This window comes from Pseudopodoces humilis, chromosome 23, assembly GCF_049639895.1.
Source record: "Pseudopodoces humilis isolate 2021_Gansu_Grassland_sample_001 chromosome 23, ASM4963989v1, whole genome shotgun sequence".
In the NCBI taxonomy this organism is placed as follows: domain Eukaryota; kingdom Metazoa; phylum Chordata; class Aves; order Passeriformes; family Paridae; genus Pseudopodoces; species Pseudopodoces humilis.
The window spans coordinates 6,973,884-6,992,733 of NC_142222.1; the positions used below are offsets into that span (position 1 = coordinate 6,973,884).

An 18,850-nucleotide genomic window follows, 5' to 3' on the forward strand; every position below is an offset into this window, starting at 1 on the left:
AAAAAGAAACTTTCTTTTGCTTTTACTTCTTATGCAGGTGTATTTGAGGGGGTTGATGTTGACCTATATAGCCTATTGTCCTTGAGTTTGTGCCTTGTCTTACTGCAGTGGGGATGTGCTGAGATCTGTTCTGAGCTGCATATGTAGCACAGGTGGTAAAACCACTTTAAACTTAATATAGAATCGAAAGAACAATGTTAATGCACAGTTGCAGTGATGGATGACCTGCAGTTGAGATCTTAAACTTTTTCTTTTTTAGAATGCCTGCAGCTGGCCCTGACAGCTGCCAGAGCTGAGTTGTGGAGGCCTTTGATTATTTAGTTATTTATCTATTACTTTTTAGACCTAACTGCCAGGCTGCAGAGAGGGGGGAGTACTGTAAAAATGTAAATATTTAAATTTCATTTCCTTCTTGGTGACTCTGCCCTCCCTCTTTCTGTTTGGGCAGGAGGATTTGAAAAGGATAAGTCTTTTGTTTCTCCAGCTTAGAGCACTTGAACATTCTGCTCTTGGGGTGTCCTCTTGCCCTTCCATCCTTAGCAGAAGCGACTCACACCTTCAGAAGAAATACAGCTTAGTTGCTTTGCATTTTCTGATGCGAGCAGCAGCACAGTTGCTGCTGTCTCTCTGCTGAAGGAAGATGGAAAGGGAATTAAGTAAACAAGGAATGCTCAAGTCATCTTGGGGGCAGGAGAGTTCAGTCGACAGTTGGTTTAACTTTCAGGATTACTAACTGTGGAATTGAACAGTTTTTGTGTGGTCTTCAAAAGAATGTGTGCAAGGTGAATGATATCCAGATTCCCCCTTGTTCATTTGGAATGTGTGCTTGAGGCTCCAGGGCGGTACCTGTGGATGCAGAGCTGCCTGACTGGACCTGGACAGTACAGCCACCTCCCCCTAGCACACAGCTCCCTTAGGCTCTAGTGCCTGCAGGAGTTTCCCTTCAGGACCTGAACTGAGCTCAAACCCAGCTCCTCAGGGCCAGCACAGCTGTTCATGGGGTGTGGAGCAGGAGGTGGCGCGGTGGCTGCCGGCTCTGCATCGCCCTGCACAGGACTGGGGCAGTGGAAACACAAGCAAACCCTTTCCCTTTGCAAAACTTCAGCAGGAGATCAAAGGAAACCCTTTAACCTTGGGAAGCATTTTTCTTACCCAGACCTGGTTCCACATGTGCTGTTTCATCCCTGGTTTTGATCCAGACACTCTCTGAACTCACTTGAAGGTTTGCTCTCAGTGTGTCTTTGCTGCAGATTCCTTTCATTTTCTGGAGAACACTCCTGCGCAGTTGGCTTTGAACTATCCACATAGGAGTTGCTGGCCAGAAAAACCTATGTGTTTGTATTTCAGGTGATAAAAAAAAAATTAGGATTTTTTTAAAAAGCCACGTTAAAATTTCATCAGTCTTATATTTGCATTTATCTTTTATTCAGTACAGAACTGAAGAGATTAGGTGCTGTATTTTGTAATATATAAACTCTTATAACCAGCAATGAGTAAAACATACCTGTGCTCTTAGAAGATCCTTTTGTTTAATTATTTAGTGTGTCTGCTCTTACTGTACGTCATCTGGTACCAAAAATAACTGGCCCCATCTCAATGGCATTGCCCATCCAGAATTTTACCTGTGAGCTGTAGAGCTGATTCCAGCTGTTTGTGAGTCTAAATGTTTGATGCTGAAGTTGTGTAGCCTTTGGATTGTATTTGCACTGCTTGATTGTGTGGGAAGTGTTGGATGGGATGCACAAACGCCTCTGATGGATCAATATTTTGTATATCTAGTCTGTGCTATATAGAGGCTATAACTGAAGTGATTCACTTTGCACAGCAGAGTTGGAACATGCCCACAAAATGCTTCTGCAGAACACACAGAGGCTCTTGTAGAGAAACATTTTTTTCCCCAGTGCATTGCAGCAGGGAGATGTATTTTGTTCTGGCTCACCAGTGTTTTCTTTCTGTTTTGTATTTGAATTCTGAGGTGTGCAAGTTGAAACTGCCAGCTAAAGCAGAACTTGAGGTGCAAAGAAGTGGATATTGTACATACAGATAGGTTGGTGGTTGTATGGGGTCTTTAAAGCATCATACAGTGGTATCGTGGAGTTTTTTTCAATAATAAGCACGTTATAACAATCTTTGTAGACTTTCTACTCTTCCTTCTTTGGTTGTACCACCAGATGAAGGGCTGATGTGGTAAATTCTGGAAAACAGAGTGATGTATGTGCATCTTTGAGGATTTGTACCTGCTGGAAATGAGGACAGTTTGATCTTACAATTAGGTAATTCTCTGTAGATTGTGGTCATCCTCTGGCAAACTTCTCCAGGTGTAATCTGGTTCATCTTTTGCTGAACATGCAGAACTGAAGACTGGATTGATAATGGTACCTAATTTTTAGCTTACAGGGTTTCCTTCCTGCACTTTGCCCTTTCATAGCTGTTGGCTGAGCTGCTGTCACTTTGTTTTATTTGACCTCAGCCTTTGAGCACTTGGTGCTTTATTGCTCAGCCCTCACACACTTCCCAGGGAAGAAAACCATCACCAGAATTATTTCTATTTCTTCCTTAGTCATATATACCAAATTGTGGTTTTGTTTTGAAAATTGTTTTCTGCAGAACTCCCTGCCACTTTGCCTCTAGTTCCCCAGAGATGTTTCATTAGAATTTGGTGTTGCAGTCTTAAGAAAACCTACATTCCTTTGTTCCTTAAAGGACTGGCTAGTTTTCCTCATTATCATGAGGCAACAGCAGAGCTAATGAGTAAAGATATTTTAAAAAGAGTAAGCCCCAAACCTCAGCCTTGCAGAATGGGATGTCTGGATAACTGTTAGTGACGTACCTTATCTTCTGCTTTATTTTTAGATGCTCTTCTACAACGGGTAGCAGAATTGGAAAAGGTCAATGCAGAATTTCTGCGCACAAAGCAGCAACTTGAGCAAGAATTTAATCAAAAGAGAGCAAAATTTAAGGAGTTATACCTGGCTAAGGAAGGTAAGTCCTCAATTCTCTGAATTATTCTAAAGTTTATTGAACTTCATCTTCAAATAATCCCCGTATTATTTAGTCTTTTAAACAGTTATAGTAAGTATGCAAGAGATTCAATAGGTAACTATTGAGCATCCTAGAATGAATTTTAGAATTAAATTTAAAGATTAGCCTCATAGATAGGAGCCAGAGCAACTTGATGTCCATGCAAAAACACCACCAGTGAGTTTTAATACTAACTTCCTGAATTCAGGTGTGCTCTCTGGGCAGGAGCTGATCTGGTAAATGGAAAGATATATCCTGGATGCTGTGCTGTACTCTGTGTACTCTGTACTTTTTTTTATATAGCATTTATTTGTCTTAAATTTCCATCGGAGGTAGGCTGTAAGCAGGCAAACGTTATAAAAGTTTTAATGCCAGCCAAGGGCATCTATTTCAATAACACAATTTAAAGGAAAATTTAAATTGTATGAGCTCAAATATCCGATGAAGTATCGGAGAGTAGAGATAGCTGTTCTGAGAGACAGATTGATTTATCTAATTCTGATGATTTTTCTGTCTTTAACATATGAAAGCAGAGCCAAAACATAATGCATTAAGACTGCAGCTGCTGTATAAGCTTATGAGAGCAGAAATACAACAGGCATAATGAAGATCAGATCATACAGCAAGCCTATTTACTTGTGTTTCTAAGGCTGGATAAAAGGAAATTTAAGATACATGACACTACTGATGGGATCAGCAATTATTCTCCCATTTTGGTACAGTTAAAAAATATAAAATAAGTTGTGATAGGGGAAGAGAAAAACACCCCAACTTTCACAGATACTGAAGTGAAAGGACAACAGAGGAGAATATGCAAGCAATTACTTTTCTTTCTCCCCCATCAAAATTTTTTCTCCCTCCCTGTCTCCAAGACCATTTCCTAAATGTACATTGGGGCTGTTGGGACCCATCTTCAATACTGTCACTTGAAAACTCGGAATATTAATGCTTCAGAGTCTTGGTTTTTTTACACAAGGATTAATGTCCTTTAAAGTACTTGATTAGCTCTGGGTTCTATATTTTCTATCAGGAGTGAGAGCACTAGGATTAATTCAGCTTTTTGGCCCTGAGGGAAATACATGGAGATAGCTTGGTGCTGGTTGTGTACTGGCCAGATGTTTCTGCTAAATGTGATTGCCATTGAAGCAGGCTATGTGGGCATAAAACACATATTTTGTGTTAGTACTTTTGGAATTAATTATATATGTCTTCCAGAGCTGTTTGTTTCAGATTAGCCAAGCACTCAAGAGGATAATATGAAATTAGTTTAATTTCTGTTTATAGTTGCAATAATTAGAGAAGAAGTGGGTGTTCCATTGAATGTATCCTTTTTCTTAGTAGAAACTCAGTTTTACCAAAGTATTTGGTAAGGAGCAAATTAGGCTGCATATTTTTCTTATGTGGGCTCTCCAAAGGGGTCACAGAGTGTTTCTATTCAAGAAATACGAAGTGTTCCATCCAAATTGAGAACCAAGTTGGTCCCAGAAATGGGAGAAAAACTGTTTGTGCCTTTTCCAGATTCATTACCAGAATGAGTTAAATAATAAAAACTGTTGAAAAGCACAGTTCACTTTTGTCAGCTATATTGATCCTAGTTATATCTAGTGTCTGCTTTGTGTCTGCATCCATAAGATGCTCCTTTAATAAAAGGCAAGGGCAAGCAAAGTCAAGAAATAGCATTCCCTGAAGATACCTGCCAACATTTGTTCATTCGTTTCAGGTAGACGTTTTAATACCAGTGCTTCCTTCAGTCCCTTCTGTTCTTTGCCATAGCAACTGGGGCTACACTTCAGATTGAACTCATTAATCAAGCTAAATGTATATAATCCTCCTTTCAGAGGACCTGAAAAGACAGAATGCAGTGCTGCAGGCGGCCCAGGATGACCTGGGCCAGCTGCGGACCCAGCTGATGGAAGCCCACGCGGAAATGGAGAACATCAAGGCCATAGCCACAGTGTCAGAGACCACCAAGCAGGAGGCCATCGACGAGGTCAAGAGGCAGTGGCAAGAAGAAGTGGCTTCTCTCCAGGCCATCATGAAAGGTAACAACCAGGCAAGCTGCTGAGATCAGCCACCCTGATGTCTTTAGGGATTTGTGCCTGCTCTTCCTCGAATATGGATAATTGTTATGGCTTGGGAAAGCTGCAGAAGGGCTGGATAAAGTGTAGTTCCCAAAGCTGTGAAAAGGAGCTTGATGGGTTTTTTATTGTCAACTTGAGGACAGAATTTAGAATTCATGGCCATGGGAACCTCATGTATATTCAAAACATTTTTGAGAGACTATGAATGTGGCACTTTATCCTTTCATGAAGATAAGTATGATGCCTATAATTTGACGAATCTGAAAACAGCTTTAATCTGCCAGCATGATTCTCTTTTTTCCTTCTGTGTGAACACAGTTCTGCTCTCACATAGTCAGATGTCCCTCCAGTATTCACATGGGCCTTCCCCCAGGGTAGTGACTGTACATGCTGCTCTCTCTGGATGTTTTTTTCTTGATAGTTCTGATCTATTCCTTGCTATATTTGCACGTTCTACAGCTGTTGACATTTCTGAGACAAAGTGAATGAACAAAAGGATATGAACTGGGAACAGACTATTGCCACAAATGTCTGTTTTCTTAAAGGTTCACAAACAGGATCACACTATCCTGAGCCTAGAGCCTGCTGGCTGTGGGCAGTTTTTCCATCACCTCATTGTGCTTTTCACCCAGAGCAGACAAACCTTAATGTATACTGAGTACACAAATGTCTGTTTATTCATGATCTACACAGATACATGAACCTAGATTAAGGCTCAGCTGTGCCAGCTGCTGCTGCTGTGTAAACAGACAGCTTCTTACCTGAGAGGGTTAGTGTGAATCCTGGGGAAATGGAAGCTATGTGAGAAGTTTGAATTTCTTTGCCTTTTGGAGTACCTTTTTAAGGTTTTGGTCATTTGTTTGGATGATATACTTGGAGGTACAAAATGTACTGCTAAATAGGGTATTAGTCATGTGCATTACCTTGAAATTAGGAGTTGCACAGTTTTTGAGGATTGTTTCTCTGTTCTGTTGATGGTACTAATTGAAATTCAGTTCCTTTGGATTTTTTACTTATGTATTTGGGTTTTGGGGCAGGGAAGGGAGAGTTCACTGTTGTCCTAGTTTTCATTAATTATAGTAAATCATTGAGTAGTTGTAGATGGAGTTCCTAAAGCTCTGTTCTTTGACTTACATTGAAAATAAGTTTTGAAAATGCTGTTTTCTAGAGACTGTTCGTGACTATGAGCTCCAGTATCACCACAGGATGGAGCAAGAGCGAGCTCAGTGGAGCCAGTACCGAGAAAACATGGAGCGGGAAATTGCAGAGTTAAGGAGGCGACTGTCTGAAGGCCAGGAGGAGGAAAACCTAGAAAATGAAATGAAAAAGGTACATTGGAATGAAGTTCCTCAGTTTCTGATTGAGGACAGGCCTGTGGGGTCACACATGGGTTCATTCCTATGCCTGCTGTAGTTCCTCAGCAGTTCACACAGCCTGGTCCTGCCAGCTGCCAGCCTTTGTTCATGGAAGTCATCATGACCTAATCCATTTGAAGTCTTAAAGGCTTTGTTCCTAATTATATGCATTCAGTGAGAGAACTGCACTTGAGAAGACAGTAGTTTTGCCTTCAGCTTATAAAAACACGCAGCCTTGTAAAGTCACTTGTCATGATGTCAAATGAGCTCAAGTAAAAACCACCTTGAGATTTTTCTGGATTGACTGCAGTTTTATAAAGTTTCCTTTACACTTCTGTACTTCTTTCTCCAGGTCTTAAAAACTTAAAGTTCCCATTAAAAACCTCAGAATATCTAAGATGTCTTTCCTCTTTCTCTAAAGTAAGCCATGGTTGTGCATCACAGTACTGCTGCCTCCCCAGGAAGTAGAGAACCTTGCTGTGAAAAAACAGACTCTTCTAGATCATGAAAAATAATTGTTCTGGAGTGTGGACAGATATTGTTGTAGTTGTTCAAAGATCCGTGACTAAGAAAAGTTCATAGAAGTAGATTGAGGCACCTTGTCTTGAGTTTGGATTTGCTTTGGTTTTTTTTGTTGAGGTTGAAGATTTAATGCGGTTCCTTTCAGACAGGAAGGAAATTGAAACTGTCGTAATAGATCAGCGCTTTATAAAAATCTTTGTTTATCTTGTTATAATAACTTGCATTTTCATGAATTTTTCATCTCAGCAGGCTTACCTTAGTCTTCAAGGTGTTCTAATAATTTTAAAGTAGTGACTGAAAATAAGGAAGTAGGCTAACATCTCATAATCTGCCACATCACTGCATGTCTCTGTTCCTGCTTGCTGTCAGCAGAAGAAGTGCAGTGTGGAATATCACAAATGTTCTACATGAGAAACATTTTAGCTGTTTTTACTGTGTTGTAGCAAATAATCAGTGTTAGTGTTGCAAAATGAATTATTTTTCTGAGGCTTAGGACGAGATACCCGACTATTGCTAGTTGTAGTTGCATTATTGCAGTGGGACTGCTCTTCATGGAGCCCTGATTTCCAAGGTAAGAATCAGGGTAAAGCCTGTGCTAGTCCCACTGCAATTGTGAGACATTCACTGGTTTTAAGAAAAGATTTTAGTCTTATTAAGGACAAAAAGACTTTGGCTGAAGCTGAATGTAGGTTCAAAACTGGATCAGTGTGGTGAGTCTTGTAGAAACAACCCAGAAGATACAGAGTTTATAGTCTAAAAGTCCTGGCATTGCACTCCCAACTAACTGCCAATAAGCACTTCCAGAGAACAATATCTCTCAACTGATTCAGATTTTTAATCTCAATTTACTGATCGTGTAAATTGAAATTCCAAGTTGCTGACATGGCAGCAGAGCTCACCTAAACTCAGTGGCTTTAGTGGAGAAGTTTAGCATAGCAGATAAATGGCATTTTCAACTATAACCCTTTAAAATGGAATTAAATATCCCTGGTGATCCTAAAGGAAGAGGTGATCAGTTTATTAATCTCTGGTAATAGGAGTTTGGAAAGCTTTCTAGGTCTGTAAAGCAGGGGAACATGTACCTTATGTAATAGGAGGGGGAGGGGGAAATCTGGTTTTCAGAGTGCAGCTTCAAATAATTGCTTAAACTGCTTTGCATGAGGTTTTAATCTTCTTTGTTATTATTAAACCTGTGAGGTTTTTCTGCAAGGAAACTAAGAATTAGATCAAAATTGGGAAAAGGACATTCAATTTTACCTAAAAACAAACAAGCAAGTCCCAAGCCCATGAAAAGTTTGCTTGAGCAGCAAAATAATGAATATTCATGTGTCAGCAGTCCGTGTGAAAAGAGGAACTTTCTTGGTCACTTGAGATGTGTTATTTGAAGACTTGTGATCAATTCCTCATGCAAAATGGCATTTGCAGACAGTAATGCTTATATTCCATCTTTGTGTTCTTTCATCAGAAAGAGCATGTCTGGTGGAACACAAGCTCGTCTGGAAGCAGCTGTTTTGCTTTTCCGTATAAATATATTTCAGGTTGCAGATTGCTAATTTCTGTAGATAATTTGTGTGTTCTGTGATTTTATATCATAAAGCAGTGATTTCTAAGAAATCATTTTCTAAGCAAACATTGTAACTTTGTCTTCTTAATCTCCCTTCACAACTCCAAAAGGTGGATACTTGACCTAATGATTAACACGTTCACCTAGTGATTAATCTTTCAGAAAACTTGCCAGTGATTTATAAAAAACGGTTTTCCTGTTGGGTTGTAGTACCAGATAGGTTTGAGGTTTTTTGTTTTCACAGCAGCATGTACTTCCCTGCACATTCTCTGCTGGGGAATGACTGTCCAGAGTCACTGGACAACAACTGCATGGGGATGACTTGTGCCCAAACTTTGGCCACTGGCAGAATTTGACTTGCCTTTTTAAGTCAGATCTCATTTTCTGTTCAGGAAAGGATCTGGAGCTGTGATGAATATACATACTGTGCTTAGCACAGTTGTGTCAAACTCTGAGTAGCAGAAGTCTGCAGAGCAGGTATTTTGTGTACAGAGAGAGCAGGAAAGCACAAGGCTCCTGTTAGGATTTCTGCTTATTAGTCAGGAGAGGGGAAATTGGAAGGGGAGAGTAATCAGATTTCTGTGACAGAGTTGGCCATAAAATCTGATATACAGTAAGCTATTTTTGTTGGTAATGGTGAAGATCAGTGGGATAAATTTAGAGGACTTTTAAATGGTTTAGTCCTGCTTTAAAGAGAAATGTTCAAGTTGTGTCTATGTGTTTTCCGCTTGTCTCATTTTTAAAGAACAAGCTCAGGTATAATGTTACTTGGGATTTCTCCAGTCAGGAGTTTGTTCCTCTGAAAATGGCTTGGACTCATTTTTAGCATTATCTCTCCATGGAGTTATTTTCCTGCTGTGGTCTGCAGGTCCCTCAGTGTGTTCTGCAGCCCCTGTGCTGGGGGAAGCAGGTTTGGCTGGGGCAGAAGTGGTTTGGGTGCTTGGTTTTTGGTTAAGGAATGAGTAAAGATGAGCTGATCATATGTAAAACTTGTGGCTGTTGACAGCCAAGTTAAGTTTAAAAAAAAGTTAGAAGGAAATAAACATTTTAAGGGTCACATCTCTGGACGAGTGGATAACACCTCTTAGCACAGGAAATTTGCCACATGCAGCAGTATCTTTAAGTAGCATTTTTCAACACAACAAATATTCTCATTTTATTAAAGGGTTGAGTGGAGCTTTAACCTCAATTTTGGAGTCTCAGTAATTCTCCTTTACGTCCAAGAGCAGACTCAGGGCCTGGCACTCCTTTTGTTAGAGAGGTTGTTCTGAGCTTTTAGCTCAAGATCACACTGACCTTTAATAGGGATCATTACAATATGTTGCAACCACAGTGTCAAACTTCAGCTCTATTTACCAAGCAGTAAAACCTGGAGTAATTTTTCTGTGTGTGGAATGTGATACAGTTTTGTCTTTCCAGTTGGTTGCTTTTCACAGTCTGGTTTTGCTTTCAGAGAACTTTCTGACTGTTTCTGTGAACTGCTTGGTTCCGACACAGGCACATTTGTTGCTCTGTATTCTGTGGTGAGCCATGGGAAGCCAGGCTGGCAGCGAAATATTGCTGCAGTTACCCTGAATAATTAGAAAAGAATGTGGGGCTATATTTAGTCCATATAAATCAGCTATAGGTAGCAATAAAGGAATAGAACTGATGTGATAAATGAAATATGAATCAATGATGTCTAGAGTGGAACTCCTGCTCCCATCTGTTTGAAAAATGTGACTGTTAAGTTGCTGGCTGCAAGTGCCAGGGTCTGGGTGTGTGTGACAGTCACATGTCCCTGGTGTTGAATTCACTGCCAGGTGACAGTCCTTGCTTTCCTCATGGTCTTTATTGGTACTCCAGCAGTGACAAAATGTAGCGGAAATAAATGAAATGTAAAGAAATTTAATTTTGTGCTGTGTTCAGAATTCTCTGTAAAGCTTTAAAATTGTAGTGTTTATATCATTGACAGCTTTTGGAATAACACTTTATCTATTGATTTTAAGTTAGAAAACTTCAGTGGTTAAAAATACCTTCTATTTTTCTTCCTGACAGTCTTGCTCAGAATACAATTGTCAATAAGCTCACCAGAAATTGAAAGTCAAACAAGTAACTTCTAAAACCTGCATTCTAGTCTAGTTTTAAAACCAGACATGAGTGTTACCATTTACTGTCTGTCTTTGCTGATGAGGTTATGAAAAGTGTCATTTTTTGAAACTCCAGCTTTGGGGCAGAGTTCCCTGCCCTCCCTCCCCTGCTGAGTTCTTCCAGCAGAAGACAGAGAACAACTCTGAGCCTCATGCACAGAGCCAGCCCAAATTAGAATGCTGGAATTCTCTGTGCCTTGAAGAATTCTACTGCAGCAAGTATTTGAGTGTTCTGCTGGCTCTTGGGGAGTCTGTGGAGCTGCTGCTTCCACTTGGAAAGTCTCTAGTGCATCCCTGAAGGAAAGGGAGAGCATTTAAGCAATGAGGATGTCAGGGCCACATGTTAACGTGCAGTTCTGATTTTGAACCCCGAGTGCTATTTCTCATTTTAATTCTTGCTATTTTTACCTGTCTTTCCCTTTTTTTTCCCTTTCCTTGAAACAGTCTTTTAATTCTGCTGCTCTTTGATCTTCTCAGAACTACTTTTTGAAAGAAATCATGGGATAAATTGTCTATATATAGTTTGAAATATTCAGTACAATAACACCAAAACCTTATGCTGCATCAGTAGTAATGTAAAGTTGAAAAATGATCTTCTAAAAGAGAACTGAGCTACACTAGGCATTACTGTGCAGCTCCATTTGCTTTTAACTTTTTGAGTAAGTAAGTGCATGGTCAGTACCTCATCATGCACTTCTTTTGGGTTTTCTCATATGTGCTACATGGCAGCAGGTTGTGGGACAGTTAGGCCTTTAATAAGAAAAAAGTGTACATTTTTTAAAATGCTTGAGCCATACATTTTCTTCCAGGCATCAAGAATGATAGATTTGCTAACATTCTCTTTTAAAACAGATATTTGTGGCTCAACCCATACCTAGACTTAAAATTTAGTTGTCTTCTGTAAATGGAGTAATATCAGCCCATTGTCACAGAGATGGCTGCTGAACTAAATAAACAGCAGTAAGATGAGCACTGAAAGTGGAAGTTTAGTCAGCTTTTTTTGTTGATGTAGGGATTTTCTCCAAATGTCCCCAGTAATGGGAACTGTTGGGGAAGTTCTGATGATGCATTACAATTTATTGTCTTAACTTCAGGCTCAGGAAGATGCCGAGAAGCTGCGCTCGGTTGTGATGCCCATGGAGAAAGAGATTGCAGCCCTAAAAGAGAAGCTGGCAGAAGCTGAAGAAAAAATAAAAGCAGCATCAGAGGTGAGGGGGAGCTCTAACTGGATCCTGATTTATATCTTGCAGTGTGCTAGTTTGATGCAGACAAGTCAAATTTTATAAGAGAGAAAAAGGTGTATTGGGAAACTCTTCAAGCCCTTCTCGTCTCCTGTAGCTCAAATGTCATGTTTGGCCTAAATACATTTTTGCATCTTTCTGTTTTGAGAGTTGCAGCGTGTGGGATCTGGGTTTGGAATAAATTGCACAGCTCCAGATCTACGAGTAATAGAAAAAACTCCAGAAGAATATCTGCTCTGCACCTCTCCCAACCACCTGGCCTCTGGGTTATTGTCACACTTTGAACCATGAAGTCAGACTTTGCCATTTGAAAGGCTTAAAGGGTAGCAGATGGAAGGTTGGTGTCCTAGGGCAGGAAAGCTGTCCCCAGCATCAGTGGCAGTCACAGCCCAAGGCTGTCCTGAGCCCTGGCTTGGCATCAGCAAGTGCTGTGCTGAGGAACATGAACAGCAGCCCTGTGCAGCCAGTTATGAATTGCCTGAAGGCTTTGGCTTTCTCTGAGATAAAACCTCTGGTGATTTCTGACTCAGCAAACCATAAAACTGAATAGTGCCATAAAGAAATCTTTCAGTTTGTTCCTTGTTCCAAGACGGAATCCATTTTTCCAAGCATCACGTCTGACAGATGTTTATGTAACCCTGTCTTAAAAGGTTCTCACTGGAGATTCTGCAGGACACTCATTTCAGTTCTTTGTTAGCTTTGCTATTTAAAAAAAAAAAAAAATCCAAATATATTTCTTCAGTATTTCTTGATATAATTGCTTTTTGTTGATAGATTTTCCTTCCTTTTTGCAACAGTCTTTCATGAGTTGGAAAGTTTCTTGTCTGTCTCCAAGTTTTCTCTCTTCTTAGGCTTACTTCAAGCTTGCCTCATAATATTTATTTCCTGACTACTATGATTACTCTATTTTGAGCTAAGGAGTTCTTGGCTTATCAGCACTTATCAGCTATTATATCCTGGCTATCAGCACTGATTACTTCACAGTGAAGTGATCACTGTCTGCTTTCCTGAGTTATTTCCCTTTTTACCATGTCTGTGCTCACTGCTGCTGTTATCCAGCTGCTATAACTGTGATGCACTGATAGGTTCAACTTCACAGAATTTTAATGAGTAACTCATTCACAAGTAAATACAAGCACTACTTGCACACTGGTAGTTGAATATTTGTGATTTCTGCAAATAAACCAGTCCTTCAGCACATGTACATTACCTGAACAGGCAGCACCATAGCTTCTAACAAGAAGGAAATGTCTGATAGTGTTCCCCCACTGAGCTGGCCATTTCCCTCTTTTTATTCAGGTTAAAGAACTGAACCATTATTTAGAAGCTGAGAAGTCGTGTAGGACAGACTTGGAGATGTACGTGGCTGTTCTCAACACACAAAAATCAGTCCTGCAAGAAGATGCAGAGAAGTTGAGGAAGGAGCTGCATGAAGGTACCTACCTAGCAATAGTCCTTTGACTCTCTTCTTGAGCATGCAAAACCCATGGAGCTGTGAATTCTTTTATCATTTCTTACTTGAACTTGATTAGAAGAAATTGGGAGGAAGATGCAGCATTTTTAAATGGGAAAGGCCATAAAATATTTGCAGAAGAATTGAATGTGGAGTTCCCTTATGACAGAAAAACAACAGAACCATTCATTCTCTCAAGGCTTGTTGCATATCTGCTAAGTTTTTAAAGCATTGCAAGCTTCAGTCTTGCTGAAGTGATTTTAGGTGTGTATTGTATTTATGCATAATTCTGAGCATTATTTCCATAATGTATAGGCCTGGCTCCCTGAGGTGTGGCAGTGCTGAGTGCTGGAGGGAGTGTGGAAAATCCCTGTTGAGCACTACAGCCCAAGGTCACTGCAGAGGAGTGAAAACCAGAACCTGCTGCTGAAGTAAATAGGGATGTAGAAGACATCATCTTTTGAACCCAGCACTAAAAAAAGCCCAAAACTGTTAGAATTCATGAATGAAGTTGAGGCATTAATCTTCTCACTGGGAAGTCTTGAACTGTCAGTAATACATCCCTAATCACCAGCCAAGTTTGGAAATTAAGAAAATGGTATTTGAAATAAGACATTATTAACCTAAATAGTTGTTGAACAAAGCCTGACTGTTCTTGATTTGACCAACAATTACTTTTATTCCTGAAAATACTTCTCTTTGGAAAATATATTTAAACGCTTGTGGTTCAGAAGAATTTTTTCTCTGTTTGCATAGTTTGCCATCTCCTAGAGCAAGAGAGGCAGCAGCACAACCAGCTGAAGCACACATGGCAGAAAGCCAATGACCAGTTCCTGGAGTCCCAGCGACTGCTGATGAGGGACATGCAGAGGATGGAAATTGTGCTCACCTCAGAGCAGCTCCGGCAGGTGGAAGAGCTGAAAAAAAAGGATCAGGTTACCTGCTGCTTTCATCTTTTTGCTTTTATTTTTTTGTAACACTGTAGGTTTACTGTAGTGTAACAGGTGTGGAAATCACATGTTGGAGGCAAGTGTGGTAATAGCTCAAAAAATGAGAACTGCCAGTTTTAACTGAAATCTCCCCTTTGAATGACAGCTGGCAGTTAAAACAGACCCATTTGGACAAGTATTTTAATATTGGTGTATGTAGGAACTCTAATGTTGCCAATAGTTAGATGAAAAGGTAAGAGTATCCAGAAATTAATCTTGGAGGAAGAAATAATCATCTATGGTGCAAAATGTCTGGGTTAAGGATGTCAGCAAGTTTCACTTTTTTCTAGGATTTTTCAGTCTTTCAGTACATATCCTAGGCATAAATTAAGACTTTAATTTTAAATTGTCTTATGCAATTGATTGTACATACTTACGACTTAGTGATATATTTTTTTTCTTTTTTCCCTTATATTCCATCATTTAGTGATCAAGGCACTTCCTGTTTCACTTTTTTTTTGATGTTCATGCTTGTGTAATGGCTGTTAATGGGTCCTTTAGGGGTGTAGATGTGTTATATATTTATATTCTACACAATAAGCCAGTGTACCAGCTAGTTTTGTTCCTTGCTAATCTTTATAATTAGAATTTTAAACTAGGTAATAATGCTTTTTGAATAAAATCATTCTAGAATGTGAGTCAGCCATTAAACTTGTAGAGTAAATTCTCAGTTAAGTCAGTTTGGGTGCCTTGTGAAATGACCACTGTATTTATTAACTAAAAGAATATTTGTGTGACAACCACTGGGTTTTAACCAAAATAATCCTTTTCAGTGTCTTCTTTGTAGCTTAGTTTATCATGAAAGTTAATGTCATGACTACTGTGGCAAAATTGAATCCTATTTTCTGTGTATGCTCTATTGACCACTGATTTTTAGGAGGAAGATGAGCAGCAAAGGCTTAGCAAGAGAAAGGAAGAGAAACAAAAAGATTCAGATGATGAAACAAAGGCTTCATGTTCTCTGGCCCCTGAAGAAACCCTTACCCAGCTCTCTAATGAAGAGGTAAAACAATAGAATCTTTCACTTGCACTTGGGAATTCCTCAGGGTGTTCATTGCAAATACAAATGCAAAGTTACAGCCCTCTATTCTCTGTAGCTTCTAATCTTATTAGGCAATAAAAAAATCCTCGGAGTTGCAGTTGAATCTATAAATCCTAATTAAGATTGGAAGACAATACTGCACCATCCTGAGAGGTGCCATTAAAAATGGTAATTTACATTTTGCATTCTGGAGGTTAACTGCTGGTAGATTCTCTTGGGATTTCTAAGCATATTCTAACACACCTAAATGTTCAGGATTAAGCCAATTATATTTGAACATTCAGCAAGAGTGTTGTAGCTACTTTGCTAACCAAATTGTTGAATTCTGTACCTACCATTTTATAGGGTCCATTTTGGTTTCGTGAGTCAAATGAAGGAAAAATTAATAAAAACCCACCAAGTTTTTGTGCTACAGGAACTTATTTAACCTTCAAGAGACTTGAGAATTTTCAAAGTGAGCCAGTGTTTTGCCTGGGCTTTTATAATTTTTGAAAGAGAAAGAAAAGTATATACTTTAATATATGTATTCTGAAGTAATTGTGTAACAGTTCAGAATGCAGAAAGATACTCAGAATCATGAGATCTAAATGTAGCTGAGATCTAGTTCTGCCCTTTAGCCTACAGTCACTTTCTGTTTCAAATACAAATTGTATCTTCCATATCCAGTTATGCAAATGAGGCACATTGGTGCAGAACAAAAATCTATCTTCTGATGTTTTTTTAATCTCAGTTCGTAGCATATTCTTTAGCCCATCATTCACAACATTTATTTGATTCTAAGATTTATACATAATGGAAAATTTATATTTTGAGAAGGAGCATGATTTTCAGAGTGGTTTGGATTTCTCTGTGTGTTTGGTTTTGTTATTTATAACCTTTTTAGCTGTTCAGAATATGTTTTATACGTTGTAATCACTCATATTATTCATCAATTCTTACAACTTATTATAATTTGTTGTAACTTCTAAGATCTTCTCTCTTGGGCAGTTTGCAATACAAACAGATGATTTGTTAATATTGTTTTGGTTATCACAGAACAGCTGTAGCCTGAAAATGCAGTTTTATGTAAGTCTGTATTCTGTTGACTTTTTATTATGAACTTTTATATATACATGCAAATATAAATATTACACCTAAAAGTTATTAAAACAAGGCATTTACAACCGTCATAAAACAGTACTACAGAAGATATATATACCAATTATAGGTTACAAGCACTTACATGAAGTGCCAGCAGCCTGCTGGTCTCTGGACCTATTTCAGAAATGATAATTTTTCCCAAGAGGCTGATTCCAGTGTTACTTCCTTATGTGTCTAATGGCAAAGCAGAAGTGCATAATATTTTGGAAGGTATTTTGAAAGCAGTCATGTGCTTTTTAAATAAAGCATTACTGCTCTCTTTTCAGTGCTACAAAAAACAAAAATAGATCGAGAGGCTCCATGTTCCTGATACATATCACAGGACAATTTGTGTGGCTTTTGGTGTTGACATTCCCCAGGATACGTTTGTGTCTAAGCCCAGCCTTTTCCCTTTTCTTTTTATTTTATGGACAAATAATCTTGTGAAGAAAATATTTTGGTATTTTGTCAGACACTCAAAGCAGAAGAGAAAAATAGAAGAGCAACATATACTTGTTGGTATGGAGTAGATTTTAAGTATATTTTTCTCTGTTTATTTTTATGTTAATACAAAGTGGGGTTTTTTAATGAAAGACTTCTGAATTTCCTTTTGGAAGTGGAGTATCTGCCTTCTGTTGTATAGATTGTGGTTGGAGAGGGGATGTTGCAAGTACATCTCTTCAGGTGAAGCACATCTTGCCTCAAATATTATAAGATGGAAGTATCTGTGTCTTTGCTTATCTGGCAGGAAAGTAGTCTTACAGAAGCACTCTGTTAACAGAACACTTCTTTTACTTGTTTTATTTGTTTTTGAATTCTAGCTGCTTAATTCCGGTTCTCTGTCCCTTCCTCTGTGACCTTAGAGAGCAGATGTTTTTGCCAAAGAAGTTTAAACTTGCCTTTGCCATGTCTGATAATCAGTGTCCAGCATTCCTCCTGTACCACTAAAATGGAGTCAGTAATTGTAATTTTTTTATTCCTTGATTTTCAATTCCAGGTGCATGTGAATAGCACCCATGGATCAGTCCATTCCCTGGATGCAGACTTGCTTCTTTCCTCTGGCGAATCCTTCAATAAACCAGACACGGATATGTTTAAAGATGGACTACGGAGAGCACAGTCAACAGACAGTCTGGGCACATCTGGATCCTTACAGTCCAAAGCTTTAGGATACAACAACAAAGCAAAATCTGCTGGGAACCTGGATGAGTCAGATTTTGGACCACTTGTTGGAGCAGATTCAGTGTCTGAGAACTTTGATACGGCTTCCCTTGGATCCCTGCAAATGCCGAGCGGGTTCATGTTGACCAAAGATCAGGAAAAAGCAATCAAAGCAATGACACCAGAGCAAGAAGAGACTGCTTCCCTGCTCTCCAGTGTCACCCAGGGCGTGGAAAGTGCTTATGTGTCCCCCAGCGGGTACCGCCTGGTCAGCGAGACAGAGTGGAACCTGCTGCAGAAGGAGGTGAGTCCAAAGCTCTGCCTCCTTTGCTCTGCCCAGAGCCAGCTGTGAAAGGAAGAGGTCACATCCTGGGCAGCTGCTCACTTTCCCCTCTTGGAATGCTTCTGTAGGTAAAACACATACAGTGTCAGGTGTATGAGCTGGCCCTGCTCATGGGACAGGCAGCTTTACTAAGCACAAGATGATTTGGATTTTGGGGAGGGTCTGGCAGAGGTGGCTCTTGAATTCAGTATTGTCTGAGAGGCTTAAAAGAAGTGGGAGAACTTAAAAGAACAGGAGCAAATGGGAAGTTGAGGAAAGGGCATTATAGTGGAGCTGGGGATGAGTAGGAGAGGGCAGAGAGGAGCAGCAGAGCTGGGGATGCTGCTCTGTGTGCCAGGGCTGTGCATGGGGGCACTTTGGGAATGAGCAGCCAAACTATGCCCAACGCACAAAGTACCACAGAGAGGCTCCAGGAAGCTGCTGGGGACTTGCATCATCAGAAACCCATTTCTGAGAGCAGCAAGCAGCAGACTAGACTAAGCCCTGGGCCAGTTGCACTGTGGATGACCAAGGAAATTGTTGCTTCTGGGTGTTCTGCCTGTCAGTTTTTCAGCAGCTTTGTACGATGCCAGTTCAAAGCTTGCATTTGGTTTCTTGCTGAAAAGGGGAGTATTTGGGGTTTCCTGTGGTTTCTCTTTCAGAGGAAGAGAGGCTGAGGAGCAGCACTGTAGGGGGAAGAAAAAGTGGGGGGAGATAATAATCCATCCTGGGTGAAAAGGGAGACAAGATGGGAGTAAAAAAAAGACCATAAGAATCTAGTGAAGGAGAAAAGGCCAGATGAAAGACAGATGAAATGAAGAACTATTGATTTTTTTTTATTTTTTTTTCCC

General features: G+C 39.7%; 1 protein-coding gene across 1 annotated transcript in view; it reads left to right on the forward strand.

The window, feature by feature from the left end:
- Positions 1-18,850, forward strand: part of RABEP1 (rabaptin, RAB GTPase binding effector protein 1) — a 45,979-nt gene that overhangs the window by 15,134 nt on the left and 11,995 nt on the right. The window contains exons 2-9 of the mRNA XM_005525858.3: positions 2,854-2,982; positions 4,860-5,063; positions 6,271-6,431; positions 11,767-11,880; positions 13,213-13,348; positions 14,123-14,301; positions 15,233-15,358; positions 17,514-17,981. Of these exons, the coding sequence (XP_005525915.2) occupies positions 2,854-2,982; positions 4,860-5,063; positions 6,271-6,431; positions 11,767-11,880; positions 13,213-13,348; positions 14,123-14,301; positions 15,233-15,358; positions 17,514-17,981 (1,517 nt within the window). The remainder of the gene's footprint in view (positions 1-2,853; positions 2,983-4,859; positions 5,064-6,270; positions 6,432-11,766; positions 11,881-13,212; positions 13,349-14,122; positions 14,302-15,232; positions 15,359-17,513; positions 17,982-18,850) is intronic.